A 19,237-nucleotide genomic window follows, 5' to 3' on the forward strand; every position below is an offset into this window, starting at 1 on the left:
AGGCCTCCGAGAGAACCCAGAGATGCAAGCGAGCATCCTTTGATCACAGGATGAGCAAACAGCTCTGCTGGGGTTTGAAAAGATGTGAAAGTGACCACCAGGACACTGCTGTTCTCCACACAGCTGTTGGCTGGGTGGCTGGAAGGAGCAGGAACTCTGCATTTCAATTCACTCTGGGCTGTGTTTAGACAAACAACCCTTTGTACAGATTAAAGGTGCATTTTTTAAAATCAGAAACTTTTATTTAGTTGTTACATAACCAGTAAAAGTTTAAGATATTTCAAGTAGGAGGACTAATGGTTCAACCATAAGGTGTCACCTACTTCCACAATAGTAAAGCAGAGGGAAACAGAAATTGTTTTGCTTTGCTGCCATAATTTCACCGAATGATCTTTCTGTAGAGCTGCGGGGTAGAAAAATGCTGGGATATGGTGGGAGAGTGGAGCTGATTACATTTATCTTTAACCTTCTATTACACATCACTAACTTAACACATCTCATCTTTTTTAAGGAGCAACTCTAGCATGCCTCATCTCCCAGCTGCAGTGGTGTTTCTTTTGAAGTCAGATGTTACCCTGCAGATTCCCAGGCAGTATCCTATTTCAAAGCCACACTGTCCCAGAGAACAGGTATTTCTTCCAGGCAAAGAGGGCCATGCAAATGAACGCAGGAAGGGGCTGGCTGCCTTTCCACCGCCTTGGAGATAACAAACAAGCCACGTGTTGCAGCGACTTGAAAAAACATTAAAGATCCATGGATAAAAATTGTATGAAATGTAATGGTGCTTTTTGTATCAATGTGCACTCCAAGAATACAAAACCTGGGACCGTGGTTGTTGATGTGATCCAGCCATGCTCTGGGAGTGGGGAGCGACCACAGGAATGCACATCCCTGCAAAGACCTAAGTTCAGCGTGGTTCAGAGTGCTCTGGTGTGAGAATCTATCCCTCATTACAAAACCCCAGCTTTTCTGCTGCAGAAAGCCATGAGAACAGCGCCTGCAAACCGTGCAGCACCGTGACTCCACATGTGGTTCTCCTTACAGCTGCTGCACGAGGAGCTCCACAACAGCAGCTCCTCCACTAAGCATCGTTTTTATGCAGACACAAGAAAACATAAAGACTCCTGCTCCTTAAATACCTCCCCTGCACTTTCCTGTGAGGGCTTTAGTGCCTATATCCATACACAACAAGAATGAACAGGTCAGCTGTACTGTTCAATAGTTCAAGAAAGACTTAGGGTTCGTTTTTCTTGTTGTTGTTTTTTTGGTTTTTTTTTTTTGGTTTTTTTTTTTTTTGGGCTGCTTAATTTAGGCAGCCACAAGATTTCGAGCCGGCTGCACTGGGCTGCTGCAGGCGCCAAGCAGAGCTGTTAAATCCTGCCCTGCCTGGCTCGGCACCAGCGCAGCGAGGGCTGAGCTGCGTTTGATGCCGGGGCAGCGTCTGAGGCGGAGAATTTACCGAGCCCCAAGGACATCGAGTCCAACGCTTATCCCTGCACAGGACACCCCAAAATCGCCCCCCTGCCCGTGCCTCAGAGCGTTGGGTTCAGCGGGTTTGTACCAGCCCGAGCTCCCGGCGGGGCCGTTCGCACCCGCGCTAACGCCCGGCCCGGCCCCGCTCGTTGGAACCCCCAACGCCCCGGGGCCCGCACCCGCCCCCGGCCCAACCGCCGGCCCGGGGGCCGTTCCTGGCACGGCGGGGCCGTTCCTGACAGCGCCGGGAGCCGTTCCCGACGCCGCGGGCACAGCCCCGCGTCCCTCCCGCCCGCCCGGAGCGGCCGCTGCACCGCGCGGCCTCGAGGCCCGGCCGGTGCCCGGGGCGGGCCCGGGCGGTGCCCGCGGCTCTCGCGAGAGCGGGGCGGGGCGGCCCCGGGGCGGGCAGGGAGGAGGCGGCTCCGGGACCCGCCGTGCCGCCCGCCTGTCACAGCGCCCGGGCCGCCCAGCGCCGCCAGCAGCCGGTAAGGGCCCGCCGGCCGCGGGGCAGCGCTGCCGGGGGGGGGCGAGGGGAGGGCCGGCAGTAGGGGATCCCCCGCGGCGCACCGGGCCGCTCCCGCCATCGCAGCCCCGCGTGGGGAGCCGGGCGAGGCCGCGCAGCAACGGGAGGAAGGGGTGGGTCTGCCGGGGCAGCCGGGCTGCAGCCCGCGGGGAGGCGACGGGCGGGCGCTGGGGCCGCTCCGCGGGGCGCCCGGGGCAGCGCTGGGCAGGCGGCGGCTCCCCCCGCGGAGCGCGGGCCGGGGGCGGCGGAGGAGCCGCAGAGCCGCGCCGGGCTGGGCGGGTCCCGGCGGCCGCGCTGGGCCGGTGGCGGGCGGGGGGCGGCGGCTCCATCTCCCCGTGGCGGCTCCATTTTCCCCCGCGGGCTCCATCTCCCCTCCCAGACCTCCATCTCCATCCTGCCCGGGGCTCCATCTCCCCCTTTCCCCGGGGGTCTCCATCCCCCCCGCGCCGTGCCCGGCTCGCCGCCCGTGTGCTGCCGCATTCCCGGCCCGCGCGGGTCCCTCCCGGCCGGGTGGGTGGGCCGGGCTCGGCGTGGTGAATCAGGCGATGGGGAGCGCAGGCTGGGTGCCGGCTGCTGGTGAAAGTGTGGCGGGGAAGCGCGGCGGGTGTTTACCTCCGGCCGGGGCCGCCCGCAGGCTGGAGCGGGGAGGAAGCGGCAGCAGCAGCAGCGATGGCGCGGCTGGTGGCGGTGTGCCGGGACGGCGAGGAGGAGTTCCCCTTCGAGAAGCGGCAGATCCCCCTCTACATCGATGACACCCTCACGGTGAGTCCCTCGGGCCCGTCCCGCCGTGCCCGCGCCTCCCGCGTGTTGCAATTCCCAGGCCGGGCCTTTCCTCCTTTCCGGGCCTCGCTGGCTCCTCCTCGGGCTCCTGCAGCCTTAATCTTTGGGACTTTGCAACACTTGGGGTTAACAGAGATGAATGTGGCAACTTTTTTTATCTGATGGCCGGCTCTGAAAGCGGGCGAGCCGCATAATGAGGGAGTTCGCGCTGTGCCGGGGCCTGTGCACAAGTTGTGCCGGAGCCACGAGCGTGGCTCGGTGCTCAAGGGTGGAGCAAAGCCATTTTTCAGCTGGGAAGGAAGGGAGCCATGTTAACGTGAAAGCCCGGCTTCAAACCGGCTGATTGTTCTGCTCTGAAAACAGCCGAGGAAAGGCTGAAGGCATTTTCGAAAGCTTTGGCGTGAAGTCAGGGTTATCGAGTCTGCAGAAATGTAACCAATCTGGGAGTTCCCATTTCAGGGTGTTGCTGTGAATTGGAAAACGTGGTGGTTTGGCCGTTTCCAGAAGATTCAGGGAAAAAAATCAACTAAATGTAGCTTGGAGGTTCTCTGGTCCTTCTCCTCGTGAGTTTAGAGGAAGGTTGAAAAATTGTATTGTAGGAGAACACGGAGCAAATGGAAAAAAAAATCTCTAACTAGCCTGTTGTTCTTTCCTTTAATTCTTAAAGCATGAAAATGCGTTGAAAATAATATCACACTTAGTGTAATTTGGTATCTTAATGATTCATATTTGATTTCTCTTGACAATGAGACAGTAACTGTTGTTACTTTAAGTGATGTAAAGTGGGGGTGATTTAAATTCCTAATCTAATGTTTAGGATGGAAGAATCCCGGAGTTTTATCAGCTAAGGAAGGTGTCCCTGCACATGGCAGGGGGCTGGAACTGAATGATCTTCAAGGTCCCTTCCAACCCAAACCATTCTTCCACCTTCCAGAACAAAACTGTTGAATGTCTTCAGACAGGCCCCAGCTGGTTTTGCTGCATTTGAAGGAAGTCCTATTGCTGTATTTCAGTTTTGATCAATTTGAATGGTGGCATATCATTAATTTACGAAATATAATCAGTATTTTTGGGTTCTCTCTGGTTAACTGTATTCAGGTATTAGGCAGAGTTTCCCTTAAAGTTGTCCAAAGCAGTATCTGCCTCTCCTGGAGGGGCTGATGACCTGGAAAACCCAGCACTGTACAGGAATATTGCATGTTTGAGTTTTTTGGTGTCTTGGCCACACCTTGAAAGTTATTGTGCCCATTCATTTTCCATGTGGTTTTATGCTCTTGGGGTTCTCTTATTTATTTTTCTTTTTTTTTTTTTCTTTTTTTTTCTCTCCTTCATGGAGTTCCTATAAAAAATTACTCATTAATTTGTGTCATGTAGACTTGCCATGCTCTTGTTATTTTTGTTGTGTGTAATAGGTTGAGAGTGAAAATTCAGCTCTACCTGGTAGATGACTTCAGCAGACCTAAAATTTCATTTGTGGTTTTAGTCCCAGAATTTAACACCAAGCCCAAACTTTGTGTAATTGCACTGTGTTGTTGCTGCCCTTCTGCTTTTTACACCATTCTCATGTCTGAAAGGGTCCTCTAACTGTAAATCAGTTTGATATCTGGAGGAAAGGCATTTATGCAAGTGCAAGTCATCCTCACTATGAGAAAATCTTACCTTGTGTCCTTTTTTTTTTTTTTTTCCTGGTCATTCTATTACTGTTGTTACAAAGCATTTGGATTTCTAGGTGGTTTCTGGAGGCTTTTATTAAAAAAAAAAGAAATCTGCAGGAGCAAGTGAATGAACTCTTGAGTTTCCTTGTCTGTCATCTATAATTTATTTTTTAAATACTTAATGAGAGCTATTACAAGACATGCAGCTGTCTTTGAAACAGAATTTTACATCTGCAGCACTATCTTTAAAAAATAATGGTGGATATTGATAGTAACTGGCTTTTGTTACCTCTCTGAAAACCCAAATTTTAAAAATAATGGGACCAACGAGCCTGTTAGTCAGCTGGAATCTGTGCCTGGAATCTGGAATCGGTGAATTAGTGATTGCAAATTAGGAGTGAATGGCCCATGTGCTCTTCACCTGGGATGTTGCTTTGTAGTAGGCCAGGAAGCAGCTCAGGTGCAGGGAGATGCTGCTGCCCTGAGTGGATTCTTCACCACCACACTTCCCTGTTCCTTCTGGCTCAGCCAGAAATTAAAGGAGGTTTCAATATTGAGCCCTTTTCATTTCTTAAGAAGCTTTTATGGTTTCTAGAAGGCATTCCATTTGATGTGGTATTACAGGATTTTTTTTTTTTCCCTTCCAGTTCAGGGTGTGATGGTGGTTGATGTTTAACCACTTAATAAAATCTCATCAGACACATGAATTAATTTAGTCTTTGATTCTTTTGCTCTGTTGTACAAAATACCTCAGGGTGTTGTCTGATAGTGGGAGATGAAGGGGAGGGGGGAGAAATAGGCAGATTTATCTCTTGTCTGTGTTATTAGCAGATAGAGCTTTTTACTTTTGCTTGTAGTTCCTGGCCTGCAGAAACACCACATTAGTGATGTAGGAAACCTGCAAATCTGCAGCAGAAACTGGTGGGGAGGGATCAGGGCTGAGGGAAGCTGGAAAAGGAGCTGAGGGTTAGGATTGGCAGTGGCCCTGCTCTGCACACTGATAAAGCAGCTGTGCCACTGCTCGGATTGGGGCACATGGGACAGCAAAATAGTGCCTTGTTCTCACAGAAATGGTGTTTATTTTGGAGTGGTGTTCTGTGCCTGGAAAAGTGAGTGTGTGAGTTCTCTGGAGGTAGAGTTGGCAATTTAGGCAGACAGCAGGGAATTCTGCCTTCTCTAGACAGCTGAGGGAAGGTGAAGGAGGAAAAGGGATGAATCAGACAGTTTATTTGGTGTTCATTTGCATTGGAGTTATTAACCAGAGTTGTTATTTTGTCTTTCAGATTTTAAAGTGAACTTTCAGTATTCATATTGTCAAATTCCCTGTTTCTCATTTCGGACAGAGAAGAGAGCTAAGCCAGGCTTTACACATTTTTTCTTGTTGCTTTCGTTTTATTCCATGGTTGCACAGTTGGATTTTTGGCTGAAAGTTGCTTTCCTGATTTCTGCCTCCTCCCAAGAAATTGCCCTCTTTGTTTCTCAGTAATTTGATAAGAAATGTTATTAATTACTTACAAGTAATCACATTGTTCTGTAGGCTTAACATTTTGCTTTGAGCCTCTTGAGAGTTGCAGCTGCAATCACACAAAGCAAACTATGCCTTGGAGTACCTTGTTGGGTTAATATGGTTTGAAATTAGCCTTTGGAGGAGTTGACTCTGTCATTAAACTGTTGTGACTGTTTCCTCAGAGCTTTATAAATTGAGTTAAACTGTTGGGTCCATTTGGATCTCAGTGTGTTGAAGTTTTTTGTTTATTTGTTTGTTTTAGCTGAAGCAGGGTCCCAAGTCGTGTAGATGATAATATAAATACTGATGGTCCATTTAGCAACAGCTATTTAAGAGCTGCCATTTATAAACTACCTTTAGAACATTATATTAATGAAGCATTTATTACTTTGCTGAAACATTCACTATCTGAAACAGATCCTTTTATCCTTTCCCAAGCTCCTGTAATTATGTGAAAAGAATGAGCATTTAACATAATTTCAGTCTTATTTCCCCCAAGAAAGTAAAACAACTAATGCTCTATTTGGCTTTGTTTATTTTGTCTGAAAGCTCCTCTTTAAATTGTTTTTCCTCTCTTGTATAGATGGTGATGGAATTTCCTGATAATGTGTTGAACCTTGACGGACATCAGAATAACAGTACACAATTGAAACAGTTCATCCAGGTAAATAATGTTTCCAGAGAAGTGAGATTTTTGCTTTCCTCAGGTTGTTTTTTTTGCTTCTTTGGGAGGTTGTGACCCTGGAAATGCCTCAGACACGTCAGCACCTGGGAGCAGTCACACATTGGTACCAAAGTGCACTGGCTTCACTGTGCTCTGGATTCCACAGCATTTATTGCATCTTGTCTTGTCAGGAGGCAATTGCTGCATGTATGAGAGCTCAGAACCTACAATGGGAGCAACAGCTTCTAAATACATCTCAATTTTTATTTTTCTGAGCAGTTTTGAGCTGCCTTTTCAAGTGGAAGTGTGGATTGCTTGAGGTTGGGTTCTTGTGCCCATACCAGGGTAGAATCTGTGTGCCAATTTGTAGATTTTATATAGATAAGTAGTGAGAATTGGTTTTGTGGTACCCCAGAAACTTTAATCCTAGAAACTGATGTGCCAACCTCTGGAAAATAACTGTAACACCTGTTGCAGGTGCAGAATGGTGCCAGCTGATGTCCAGAGGGGCAGAGTTTGCTGCTCTGCAGTTGCATGGCCTTGCTCAGGGTTGACAGCAGCAGTGCAGACACGTGCTGCATGCCAAGTGTAGCTGGGTTGTGAAAATAGCTCCTTCCTGCTTTGCTGTGACTCCTGCAATTAATTACAGGAAAGAGGGTTATTGCAGAGTGATAGTGCTTGGCAGATGATTTAATGGGCTCTTCCTCTAAGAGCACAAACCTTAAATGTTACCTGATGGTACCTCTGCTTTCCATACTGCATGGAAGGAGCTGAGAATGCTTTCCCTTTTCAGTGGACGTGAGTTCTGCTGTCTTGTGTGGTCTTCTCTTCCTTTTCCCCAAAGTTGTGGCAAGTCCTTTGTGCATGAGGAGTGTTGGAGTGGTGTGATATGGCAATAGTACAGAAAATACTCTGGTGACATGACATTCCCTGTGCAGATACAACTCAAGTGTGGGTTTGTGTGTTGGGGTGTGAGGAAGGGACCCTCTGCTCTGCACATCTCTGCTGGTGGCACTGCAGTGCTGCTGAAAGGCAAGGCAGTAATTAAGCAGTGAGAAGGACCAGAAGGGTATGTGCATTTTGTGGGGACATGTGCCTGGATGTGTTTGACACAGGGGCCAGGAGACACATCTACAGTCATTTACTGATGTAAGCAAAATTGGAAGGTATTCTCATTAATGTTCTCTTAATAGCAGACATTGGATGTTCACTACTGAAGTCAGAGGCTTCACCCTAGTAGTAATGATGCTTTCTTTAATTCCAGCTAGTAGGATTGTAATGGGAAATGGCATTTAGCCTTCCAGGAAAAATACTGCTAAATTGGCATGGTCTGAGCAGAACAAGCTGGTTGTAAATGAGATTTCCATAAATGCCAGTGAGCGTTGGTGAATTTCCTTTCCACATGCCCAAGATGAAAGGAGTGTGAGTAAAAGATGAAAACTTGCAGTTGGTGTGTGTGAGACCTTTTCCCACAACATCTGTGCTGAGGTGGAGAAACAGGATTTCCCAATGGGGACAGTTACTCTGAAGCAGCATTTGCGGTGAAAGGAGGCAACAAAGAGGAGAAAAAAATCCCAGAGAAGAAGTGTTGAATGGTTTGATTTTTGTGGTTTTTTTTGCAGAGACACAGCATGCTGAAGCAGCAGGACCTGAACATTGCCATGATGGTGACGTCGCGGGAGGTGCTGAGCGCGCTGTCGCAGCTGGTGCCGTGCGTGGGCTGCCGGCGCAGCGTGGAGCGCCTCTTCTCCCAGCTGGTGGAGTCAGGGAACCCTGCCCTGGAGCCCCTCACCGTGGGGCCCAAGGGGGTGCTCTCAGTCACCCGCAGCTGCATGACTGATGCCAAGAAGCTTTACACACTCTTCTACGTGCACGGGTCAGTGTCTGCGGGCTGCTCGCGCCGTCCCCGCTCTCTGCGCGTCGCCTCCTTGGCGGTGTTGAGTTGTCACAACACGTTCTCCTCTTCAACGTCCGTAATTACAGCCACTTGTTGGCTAAACTGGGGAAAAAGCAAACCTAATCTTTGATACCACCAGTTTCAGTGCCATGATTGCAGTTGAAAGATGCCAATATTTGGTGTTTGGTCCTTAATCTGATACGGACGCTGTGGGGTTTTTCGTGGTCTCTGGAAGAAGAGTGTTTGCCTCTCTGCTTGGCACATAAAAAAAATAAGAGTGTTGATTTTTTCCACCAGAGCTTGCTGCTCTTGGGTAGAAAGGTTAACACTGAGAAAGTGAAGCCTTCTGGCCTTGCTGAGCACAATAAATGCTCCAGTGCCATTAGTTCTTCAGCTGTGAGCAGAGCAAACAGTGAGTGCTCAGCACAGTGTGCCTTGGCCTTCCAGTTGCCTTCAGCTCGTTCTTCTTGCTCCAGTTAGCAGGAAAAGTAGGGAAGGTTAGTGCAGAATTGAGGAGATTGAGATGGGGAGAGTGAGGTGGTGTAACCTGATCCAGTGGTTTTCAGAATACAATGTTCCTCACATTTTTTTTCCCATAGGTCCAAACTGAATGACATGATTGATGCAATTCCCAAAAGTAAGAAGAACAAGAGGTGTCAGCTACACTCCCTGGACACACACAAACCAAAACCTTTGGGGTAAGTCTGTGTTTAACATGCACAATTGAAAGAAAGGCAAAAAGTAGGAAGCAAAGTATAGGCGCTGATTTATTTTTAAGCATTGAGATCAATTTTTGTGCTCTGATCTGTTTCCCAGAGTAGCAGTTGGATTGTAGCAGACCCCAAATAGTTGTTGGGGAGAGGAAGAGAAGCATCAGGAGTTTTGGGCATGCTCAGGGCATGGATGGCTTCTGTCCTGTGATATAAACAATGCTCTAGAAAGACAAACTGGTTTTTGTGCTCTAGACCAAAATGGTTGCTCAGCAGATTTTCTCCCATTGAGAATAATGCTAAATAAATATCCATCATTTTGCTTGGGATTATTAAAAATGCCTTACACAACTGTTAACCAAGGGCTTTATTGTGGTTGGATGCAGGGTTAAAACTGGAACTCCATAAAATGTATTTTCTCAAAAGTGACAGCATGTTTTGAATACACCACTGAACAATATGCATATATGCCTCTGTCTTGAAGTTGAAATGATTTATTCCAGCTGGTTAAGCAGAACACTCCCTGTAAATCTGTTGTGGATTTTGTGGAGGTTTCTTGTTTGTGAGGTGGCTCCTTTTATTTTTTTTTTTTATATGATGACCAATAAATTACTCTCTTGGGCTTAATTGGAGTGTCTGGACCTTTTTTACTCAGCTGTGTTCTGCTGCTGGTTAAGCCTCCAACCTGTGAAAGCTTGCTCATGGTTTCCAGTTACAGGACATGTCTTTTTCTGTGCAGATTGGAGTCTCTCTGGGTTTAGTTAAATCCCCTGGGATACCAGGCATGTGGAATTTGACACTTGATTTTTGCTTGTGCTGCTTGAGGATACTGGGAACTAATCATAATCTTCTACTATATTTTGGTTATAGGCCTTTCACAAAATTAGTTTAAAGCTTATGTTACACAAGATCCTGAGAGTATAGAGGTGTATATATGTATATATATTTCTTCCTTAAATAAAGCAAATTCATAGCATTGTGAAAGTGGGTTTTGGGGGTTTTGTATATTTAGTAAGCTTAATCTTTTCTGTGTGAGAACAGATGCTGTGGAACCTGCAGTTAGCACTTTGGTGAGGTAGAACAATTCTGAAGCTGAATGAATAAAGAGGAAAATACTGCTTTTATTTCCTCAATTCATGCTGGAATAAATCCCCTTATTCTTTTGGATGCTGTCAGGTTAATAGGGAATATGAGGAAGCACAATATTTTATACTCTGCAGGTAAAACTTTGGGGTTATCAGAGAACGTGGCCTGTGGACAAGCAGTGCAGTTTGCTAAAGAAGCAGGACTTGCACTCCCTTCCTCAGCTGGAACCCCTCTGTTCTGTACAGAAGTGACCAGAGTGTATCAGTACTGATATAAATTCAAATTAACAGGCTCTGGCTGGGCTGTGGAGGCACAGAGTTGTCACAGAACAAACTTCATTTACCATTGTAGAGCTCCTGCTCCACATCTTTACAAGAAACTCCTTCAGATGAGTTGCATCTGTTGGGCATTTCCTCTACACAAAAAAGGCTTTGAGTTGGAGCTGGGTGTTTAATTAGAGGAGTTATGTAAGCAGCTAATGCCACTCGAGGGTTACTTGATGTCCTCAGTCTGTGCCTGGCTTTTGGCTCCTCAGCTCCATTTGGGACTCAGGAGCATTTGAAACTCTCCTAAATGCAAGGCCTATGACCTGGCAAACTGGGTAATGGCACACAGAACTCCTCTTATTAGGAAATAGGGCTGCTTCTTCCCATTTTCCTGCCTTATCTGCAAGACAGACGTGAGCATTCTGATAAAGTATTAACTGTAGACAAACCTGTAAATAACCATGACTTGTTTTTTAAAGTCTGTTTTTTGCTCACTTTTAGCACATCCAAATTTGAGTTGTAAAATTATTTTGATGGACTAACAAATTTTTGGAATTTGAGGTAGGATGTTTTATGGTGAAAGTTGTTGGGGTTTTCTTTGTTTTGCTTTTTTTCTTTTGTTGTTTTACCAAATTGTCTTCAGCTGACAAGTATTAAAACTTGTATGTGTTTATACTTAAAGTAATATTCTGAAAATCATGACTGGTTTGCAGCTGTAGCATTGGAAAGTTGATGAGTCTGGGTTATAAACATGGACAGCAAAATTTGCATCTCAGTTCTGACCCAAACTTTCACAGATGGTGTGTAGATATACATACAGGCTTAACCTATAAAGAATTCAAATAAAATCAAGGAACAGAGCAGCATTTTCAGCACATAGGATTTGTTTAGGAAAAATAACTAGCTGATAATATATATGTTATAGGTCTGAAAAATGTTTGGTAATACTATGTGACAGTGAAAGGAGCAGTAGCAGACTCAGTTCAAAGAAATTAAAAGCAGTTAAGAAAAGTAGAGAAGACAGGAAGAGGAAAGAGAGCAAGTGTAGCATCATTTTCTGCTATGGACCTTCCCAGGGAGCAGTCAGGTAAAGACTGAGGCTTTGCTGGGCTTGTTTGCTGACCCCCAGCAGGACAATGCAGAGTTTTGTGTCTCATTTCCTCACAGGGGTTGCTGGATGGATGTGTGGGAGCTCATGTCCCAGGAGTGCAGGGATGAAGTGGTTCTGATTGACTCCAGCTGCCTCCTAGAAACGTTAGAGACCTACCTACGGAAACACAGGTATGTGAGAGGAGCAAACCACAGCTGCCTGCTGAGAAACACGTGCTTTTAGGAGATCAAAACATTCAAAATGTAGAGGGGTTTATTCCTTGTGAAACTGAAGGTCTGAGCTTGGTGGTGATGGGGGACTTTGCCAGGCTGATGAGACAAAGATGGTGAAATATTCTGTGTTCAGTGCAAAGGAAAATGTGGAGACCTCTGATGAAGTGAAGTCATAGCTGCTTGTCTTAATATTTTTGGCTAGGATTAAATCATGATTTACAGTTTAATGTTTAAAAGCTGTGTGTTCTCATTCATTCTTTCTCTGCTCTTGGGCTGTGCCTGTTTTTAGGCTTTCAGGGAGTATGTGCCATTTCAAAATCCTGTCAGCTGCACTAGTGCAAGCAGATTTTAGGCTTGGTGTTGCCTCTAAAGCACTGTTTTAAACCACTTGTTTATGCCTGGTGCTGGTAAATCTCTCTTGCAGGGCAGAAATAAACCATTAAATTATAGTTGCATGTGCACAGGAGCTACTGTGCTGATTGAAAAGTTAATTTCCAGCAGTCTCAAGGTTCTGATATGAACTGTGGGGGCACAGATGGGTGCGGGGGTGGTGGTGCTGTGGAAATAACACTTTGGAAACAAAATAACTTTAATCTCCTGTGACATTAAACACTGCCTTGGCTGCCTTCCTGGTGCTAACCTGCAATAATACTGCTGTTTTCTCTCCTTCCACCGCAGAAAGCAGACAGGTATCGTAGCTCGACAGTAGCAAAATATGTTTGACTTAGTGCTGTCAAGTGGCTGGAGACACTAGGGAAGGGAAAAACACCATCCAGAGCTGGCATGGGGAGCCAGCTTCCTGAGCTGAAATGTGAGCAGCTTGTCTGACTTGCATTTTTAGAGTCATCCAGCAAGAGATCTTGTAGCCTCTTGAAGGTTACTCCTCTTATGACACAGAATGAGCTTAATTTGCTTGTATTTTAATTATAAGTATACTTCTGTCACACATGAGCTGTCACATGTTTAAAATGAGTACGTTGTGTTATAAATAACCTTCATTTGGCCATCAGCACAGCAATCTAATAATTCAAAATATGTTTGTAGTGGAAACAAGAATTGCTCTTGTACGGCAGGCATCAGGGGAAACTTTGCCTTGTTTCTTATCACTCACTTGAGTACACTTGGAAGAATTGCTAGAAGGTGATGTGGCAAGTGTTGCTTGAGAGAGGGATTTTGCCCTGGTTTGCACTGTTTGCTCAGTGTTGAGATTTTTGATCTTTGAGTTGAATTCTGTGTGGGAATTTCCTCAAATCAAGGATTCGCTTTGGAGAAGTTTGGTATCTTGATAGTAATATCATTGCTATCATTGGTTAGTAACGTGGAATAGGTGGGATAAGTGATGTGGATAATAGCCATGATATTACAATGATGACACTTTGTGAAGCACCACGACCCTCCCGTGCCCCAGCTGAGACACATCACCGCAGAGCCAGCGCCTTCGGGCAAACCCAGCCTGATCTTGCGCTTTCCCCCAGGTTTTGCACCGACTGCAAGAACAAAGTGCTGCGTGCCTACAACATCCTGATCGGGGAGCTGGACTGCAGCAAGGAGAAGGGATACTGTGCTGCCCTGTACGAGGGGCTGCGCTGCTGCCCCCACGAGCGCCACATCCACGTGTGCTGCGAGACCGACTTCATCGCGCACCTCTTGGGCCGGGCCGAGCCCGAGTTCGCAGGAGGGTATGAGTATGTAATTGGCTAGAGTGGGCTATCTAGCGCTTTGCTTCTTTATTTGACTCTAAAATGTCTTTGCCCAAAGTGGCTTTTTGCCTCTTTGCTGTGTGATGAACTCGTGGTTGTGAATATTCATACTGGTGTAGGCTCAAAGAGAGCGCTTTGAAGGTTTCAGCTGTGCTTTGGAAGAAAAGGAGTTACCAAATGTCTTCCAGTTCATTGTTGAGTCCCTAGAACTGCCTGCTTGTCCACTGAGGTGTTCAAATATGCGAAATAGAAAGAGAGCCTTGGTTGAGTTCTGCCAAATGCCAAGTTTTTGAGTGAGTTTTGTAGCTGTTTATTTCTGAACCTTTTTTAATCATCTTAAAACCTTTCAGTGAAAAGGACAATTCTGAGCTCAGTATTGGAGAATCATAGAATGAGTTGGAAATGACATTAAAGGTCATCTAGTTCCAGCCTCATTGCCTTTAAAGCTCAGTCATAACTGTTTCATGAGGAGGGTAAATCCTTTCATAGTAGTTTTCCCTTAACAGATTGACCAGATTGATAGATAATAGATTGGTAATGAACAGATGAATGCTGAAATGTTTTTACTCTGCACGGTAAGTAATGTACAAAATTCCCTGTGTGTTTATTCAGCTTGACCTAACCAATGGTGAAATAATTGCTGTGAGCTCCAGCAAATTTTAGGACACAAAAGAATGCATTTTTCTGGCATTTAAACTCTTGATCCCTCCTAGGGAAGAGCAGGATGTGGCAGCTGAAGCCAGAGGTGGCAAGGCACAATGCTGCTCTACAGTGGTGGCTTTGACCTGTTCCTTTCTATTTTGCATCTGCATGCAGCACAGCAGAGCCCTGCCAGGCTGCTCCTGCAAACACAGCTGCAGTTGAACCTCCAGAGAACACGTCAGCCCTGCTTTGATCCCTTGGTTGGCTTCCAGCTGCTCTAACAATGCTGTGCTTTGGTTCCCCTTTCCCCCAGACGGAGAGAGAGGCACGCCAAGACAATAGACATAGCCCAGGAGGAGGTTCTCACCTGCCTGGGCATCCACCTGTACGAGAGGTTGCACCGGATCTGGCAGAAGCTGCGGGCTGAGGAGCAGACGTGGCAGATGCTCTTTTACCTGGGGGTTGATGCTTTACGCAAGAGCTTTGAGGTAAAAACGTGGAATTTTGTCCACCTTGTGTCTGAATTGATGCTGCAGCTGGGCCCATTGTCGCTGTAATTTGTTTTGTGCTCCCTGGCATAGGGCTGGAAGGAGTGTCAGGGGTGTTGCACTCATTCCCTTGTTTGGTTTTGTGACATCCATGTACGGCACAACTGGAGTGTGTTCCCATGTGCAATAAACTGGAATATAAAAGATTGAGGCTTGCTTTTACTTTCAAGCTGCCCATTCCAGTACACTGAACCTTCTGTGTTATTAATTCTGTTTTTCTTCCTGATTGCATTTAAAATAGCTCAGGCTACATACAGCAGTTTTTGGTTGGTTTATGAGTAAAAATGGAGGATGTGCTTTTGAATTACAAAAGTGGTTGCTAGCTCTTGTGGTCAGCTTTTTCCCAATGCACTCTGATCCTGTGGGATCCTGAGCTTCAGACAGAACTCCTTTAACACATACCAATACTTAATATTAATTGCCAGTTTATATGATCTTTTTTTGTTGTGTTCATCTTCCATTCATAGTAACTTTCCTCTCTAAAAACTTCTAAAACACCAGAGAAGGGAGGAGGAAAATCAGTTTGGGAAAGATCATAATGGAACATTGAGCTGGTTAGTTCTTGGGGGTTTTTTACTCCCATAGGATCAGAGTATCATGGATTCAACAGTGTGTTAAAATCTGCAACTCTTCACTGAAAAATGTGAATCTGGGCCATAGGTGTGACCCAGAGCTCCCCCACACGAGTTCCCAGCAGCCTAAATCACTGCATCTGGGTGGGCATTTTTCTCCTGTAGTCAATAGTTGTGTTCCTGGGATTTCAATACTGGCTGTTTTCCTTCTCCTTTTTTCTAACTGTAAAAGCCTGAATTGTGATAACTTCTGTAACTGGATCTAACCTCTTGTAAACAGATGGCTGTGGAAAAAGTGCAGGGCATTAGTCGATTGGAGCAGCTCTGTGAAGAGTTTTCAGAAGAGGAGAGAGTGAGAGAGCTGAAACAAGAGAAGAAACGCCAAAAACGGAAGAACAGACGGAAAAATAAATGTGTGTGTGAGATCCCTGCTCCTCTGCAGGCAGCAGAAGAGAAGGAAATCAATCAGGCAAAGGTAAACGTGGATAGCTGGGGCTTCATCCATCAGCTCACTGTTCCATGGTAGAATTCTTGAGGGATTTTATTGCATTTTGGTCGCTGGTGGAATTTAATTTCAGATGAGCAGAGCCTTTGTAAAGTAATTACCTGGGACTCCTCCACTTTTGGGGTTTGGTGGGGTGGGGTTTTTTTTAATCCTAAATCTGAGGTTCAGGTTATGGCAGATTATTTGTCAACTGTGACTTCTTAAAGATCACTCAGAACCTGGGGACTCCAATGCTACTTATAGCCAATTACCACTGAATTTTTGGAGAGGGGGAATATTTAAGTGCAATTATTACTCGGGATCTCTTGGCTGACCTTAATGAGCTGTGACTGTGGGTCAAGGTAAATTGGTTGGGGTTTTGTTTAGTTGTGTTGTACTTGTAAAGAATCCTAAGCAATGCTGTTATCAGTCAGTGTCAGCTGGTTTTTCTCATGGAAAGAGTATCCTTTACAAAAATGCTGGCTGAGCTGCCTTCAGTGCCTGCAAGTGTTTTTTGTTTCTGTTTGAAGGAGAACTCAAACTTCACGGAAAGCAGCTGCAAAGCCTGTGGTAGCACCGAAGAAGCCAACAACTGTGTAGAAGTAATTGTTACTAATGAAAGCACTTCTTGCACTTGTCCTAGTAGTGGTACCCTATTAGGCTCACCTAAAATCAAGAAAGGTATGTTAAATGTTAATATTTTTCATTTTAAAAAGCATTTGCCATTTATGGGGTGAACAGTGATCACCTGGTTTTAAAAAGGATCCTGCCTGTGGCAGGGGGGTGGAATGAGGCGATTTTTAAGAACCCTTCCAACCCAAACCTGTCTGGGGTTCTCAGAATTCTTTCTTGTTAGAGGCATAACTAAAGAATGAGCAGCAGTTCCTACAGATGGCAGTAATTTTGGCCTCTGTCTCAGGTTTATCTCCACACTGTACTGGCAGCGACTGTGGCTATTCCTCGAGCATGGAGGGCAGCGAAACGGGGTCCCGGGAGGGCTCGGACGTGGCCTGCACTGAGGGCATCTGCAACCATGATGAAAATGGTAGGTTTGGGAAGAAGATAATGATGCTTTAATATCCCCAGAGCTGCAGCATCTCAAAAGAAACTTGGCTGTGTTTTGCAGGGGACGATGCCTGCGTCCATCGCTGCGACGACAAGGAGGAGGATGGAGACAGCTGTGTGGAGTGCTGGGCTAATGCAGAGGAGAGTAACACAAAAGGCAAAAACAAAAAGAAGAAAAAGAAAAGTAAAGCTTTGAAGTGTGAGAACGACCATGTAAGGAACATGGCTCTGCCAGATGTTTCTCTAAATGCTTACATTTGAAAGTAGTTACGGAAGGATTTTAAATTCCAATTGAGACTTACACCGAAAATGGGACAGTGGGGATCTCCTGTTCCCTCGTCATCCCAGGTTTTGGAACTGAGGTCCTTCCTAGAGTAGGTTGTAGTGAAGTCTCTTCTATGTCCCTAAGCATGTGCACTTTTACTCACTCTCAGTGAATGTGCCACCCCCAGCTCCCCAGGCACACGTTTAAATATAAATATTTACCCTTGCTCACCTTTGAACCTTCCTCTTTTCCCTCTGCTTCCATCTTAAACTTGAATATTCCATTTAAAACATTGCTGGCAGTTCATTGCAGGCTCTTTTCCATTTCAGATTCAGAAACTTGGGAGCTGTCTGGCAGATGCAGGTAGCAGAGAGACCTCAGGAAATCTCACGCACACAGAGTTTCACCGCGACAAGACCAAAGACACACACGCTGAGAGCTGCTGTAGCGCAGACAAAAGCGGCCAGCAGTTGCCTTGGTTTGAGCATATGAAAAATGTGTCAGAGTTTGCAGAACCTACAGAAATGTCACTTGTCCCTGATACTGGAAAAGGTGCCAAAAGCTTAGTGGAACTCCTTGTAAGTAACTGCTGCCTTTGAATTTTAGGTTGCAGCATCCTGCTTTAATCTTCGGGGCTGAGAACCAGTGAGGAATTAAGTGCCAGTGTTCAGTTCAGTTCCTTGTGCATGTTCCCTGAGAAGTTTCTAATTGAATGCTTTGCAGAGGAGGAGAAATTGTCACTGGAATGCAGTGACAGAGCTTGTGTTGCAAGTGCTCATTGTCAAGGATTGCATTATTCCGTAACATGAAGTGGGCATTATTGCTGCCTTCAGGCCGCAAATGTTACTTCCCACTGCAGCTCCTTGGGCAGCTTTCTTCTCTCTCCTTTCCTTCTCCTTCCACTTATTTAGATACTTTGCTCTCTTTCCCTAGTTTTCTCTTTCTTTTTTTCTTTTCATCTTCCCTCATTTTTCTCTCTCGTTCCCTTCCTTTTCTTCCCTTTTTCATTCTCCACCTTTTCCCCAAAACCCTCTGATAAAATCCATCCTCTTCCCGTGGGAATGTGCTAAGACTGAAATGGATTTGGATCCATTTCATGACTGAGCTGGCTCACCCCAAGCCAGCAGAGCTCAGTGTGAGCGGGGTGTCCAGCTCAGCCAGCTGGGATTGGGGCTGCTGTGCCAGGGAAGGCTGGGGACAGATGTGCTGCACAGGAGGGCAGCCCTGGAGCTCTGAAACCCCCGTTCTCATTGCAGGATGAGTCAGAGTGCACTTCTGATGAGGAACTGTTCATCTCCCAGGACGAGATCCAGTCGTTCATGGCAAACAACAAGTCTTTCTACAGCAACCGGGAGCAGTACCGGCAGCACCTGAAGGAGAAGTTCAACAAGTACTGTCGCCTCAACGATCACAAGGGGCCCGTCTGCAACAGCTGGCTGGCAACAGCTGGAGCCAACTGAACCCAATCCAACTCTGTCTGTCACTGAAACTCGAGATGACTACTGCGCCTTCTCCTTCCAAACTTAATTTAGTGACTTACGGCAAAATTTTATCTTAAATTAATGTGATTCTTTTTTTTTTTCCTTGGTTTTTTTTCCAGGGGGAGGCTGGTGGAGGTGATTTCCTTAATTTTGTTCTTTCTCCAGGCTTGTATTTTTAGTTGAGTAGCTGTGCAAGCCTCTCTTCTAATTTAAGCCATCTCTTTTCATTCAATGTTTCTCTTCCTGTGAGACTTACAAAAAGCAAACTAGTGGCAAAGTAATGTTGTACCTATAATTCTGTACAGAATGACAAGGAGCTGAATATAAGATTTTACAAAGTAGACATCCATTTGCAAAATGTTTTGGATGTAATATGTTAAAGCGCAATGTGCAAAAATTTAAATAAAGAATATTTATTAATATGCATAGTAAAGGTGGGCGTCTATGTTTGTACTGGAGTGCTCAGTCCTGGGGTTCAGGAATGAGGTGGGGGTGAGGTGAGGGAGCTGCTCTGGGCAAGGACAGATCCTCACAAACCTGTGCTGCTGCAGGGATGTGCTGTGGGGATGGTGGAGTCGCTGCCAGCCCAGCAGGGA

The 19,237-nt window shown here is 46.0% G+C and overlaps 3 protein-coding genes across 11 annotated transcripts in view; 2 read left to right on the forward strand and 1 right to left on the reverse strand.

The window, feature by feature from the left end:
• The window catches only part of PIGW (phosphatidylinositol glycan anchor biosynthesis class W), a 5,432-nt gene extending 4,663 nt beyond the window's left edge, over window positions 1-769 (forward strand). For both annotated transcript variants that reach the window (XR_015278375.1, XM_023939375.2), the window contains exon 3: window positions 512-769. Coding sequence is in view for 1 of the 2 variants with exons in the window: in XM_023939375.2 (XP_023795143.2) it covers window positions 512-523 (12 nt within the window). In the remaining variant the exon portion in view is untranslated. The remainder of the gene's footprint in view (window positions 1-511) is intronic.
• MYO19 (myosin XIX) overlaps window positions 1-2,820 on the reverse strand; it is a 25,443-nt gene extending 22,623 nt beyond the window's left edge. The window contains exons 1-2 of one of the 5 annotated variants that reach the window (XM_086858991.1): window positions 1,532-1,602; window positions 821-891 (exon numbers count right to left, since the gene is read on the reverse strand). The gene's annotated coding sequence lies outside the window, so the exon portion shown is untranslated. Of the gene's footprint in view, window positions 1-820; window positions 892-1,459; window positions 1,670-2,608 lie in introns of those variants that run through there. The other 4 variants (XM_086858985.1, XM_086858990.1, XM_086858984.1 and 1 more) reach the window with 4 other exon arrangements.
• GGNBP2 (gametogenetin binding protein 2) lies at window positions 1,867-19,074 on the forward strand. Of its 4 annotated transcripts, none has more exons than XM_086858997.1 (14): window positions 1,867-1,958; window positions 2,631-2,758; window positions 6,522-6,602; window positions 8,225-8,478; window positions 9,099-9,197; window positions 11,729-11,842; window positions 13,360-13,563; window positions 14,540-14,714; window positions 15,627-15,821; window positions 16,361-16,511; window positions 16,750-16,875; window positions 16,957-17,108; window positions 17,490-17,738; window positions 18,417-19,074. In XM_086858997.1, exons 2-14 carry the CDS (start codon window positions 2,666-2,668, stop codon window positions 18,618-18,620), a joined length of 2,097 nt encoding a protein of 698 aa, XP_086715123.1. In that variant the 5' UTR covers window positions 1,867-1,958; window positions 2,631-2,665; the 3' UTR covers window positions 18,621-19,074. The 4 variants fall into 4 exon arrangements, with proteins under 4 accessions (XP_086715123.1, XP_023795145.1, XP_023795146.1 ...); XM_023939377.2 differs by lacking the exon at window positions 1,867-1,958 and adding an exon at window positions 11,487-11,648 and having other exon boundaries at window positions 2,637-2,758; window positions 13,360-13,569; XM_023939378.2 differs by lacking the exon at window positions 1,867-1,958 and adding an exon at window positions 11,487-11,648 and having other exon boundaries at window positions 2,637-2,758.
• Window positions 19,075-19,237: the final 163 nt, after the last annotated feature.

Source organism: Cyanistes caeruleus, chromosome 21 (assembly GCF_971803275.1).
Source record: "Cyanistes caeruleus chromosome 21, bCyaCae1.hap1.1, whole genome shotgun sequence".
NCBI lineage: Eukaryota > Metazoa > Chordata > Aves > Passeriformes > Paridae > Cyanistes > Cyanistes caeruleus.

Excerpts from the sequence above, each read along its gene's own strand:
- GGNBP2 (XM_023939377.2), top strand. The coding sequence starts at position 2,666 with ATGGCGCGGCTGGTGGCGGTGTGCCGGGACGGCGAGGAGGAGTTCCCC. Across the intron at positions 11,649-11,728 it reads CCTTCCCAGGGAGCAGTCAG|GGGTTGCTGGATGGATGTGT; the intron begins GTAAAGACTGAG and ends ATTTCCTCACAG. Across the intron at positions 14,715-15,626 it reads CTTTACGCAAGAGCTTTGAG|ATGGCTGTGGAAAAAGTGCA; the intron begins GTAAAAACGTGG and ends TCTTGTAAACAG.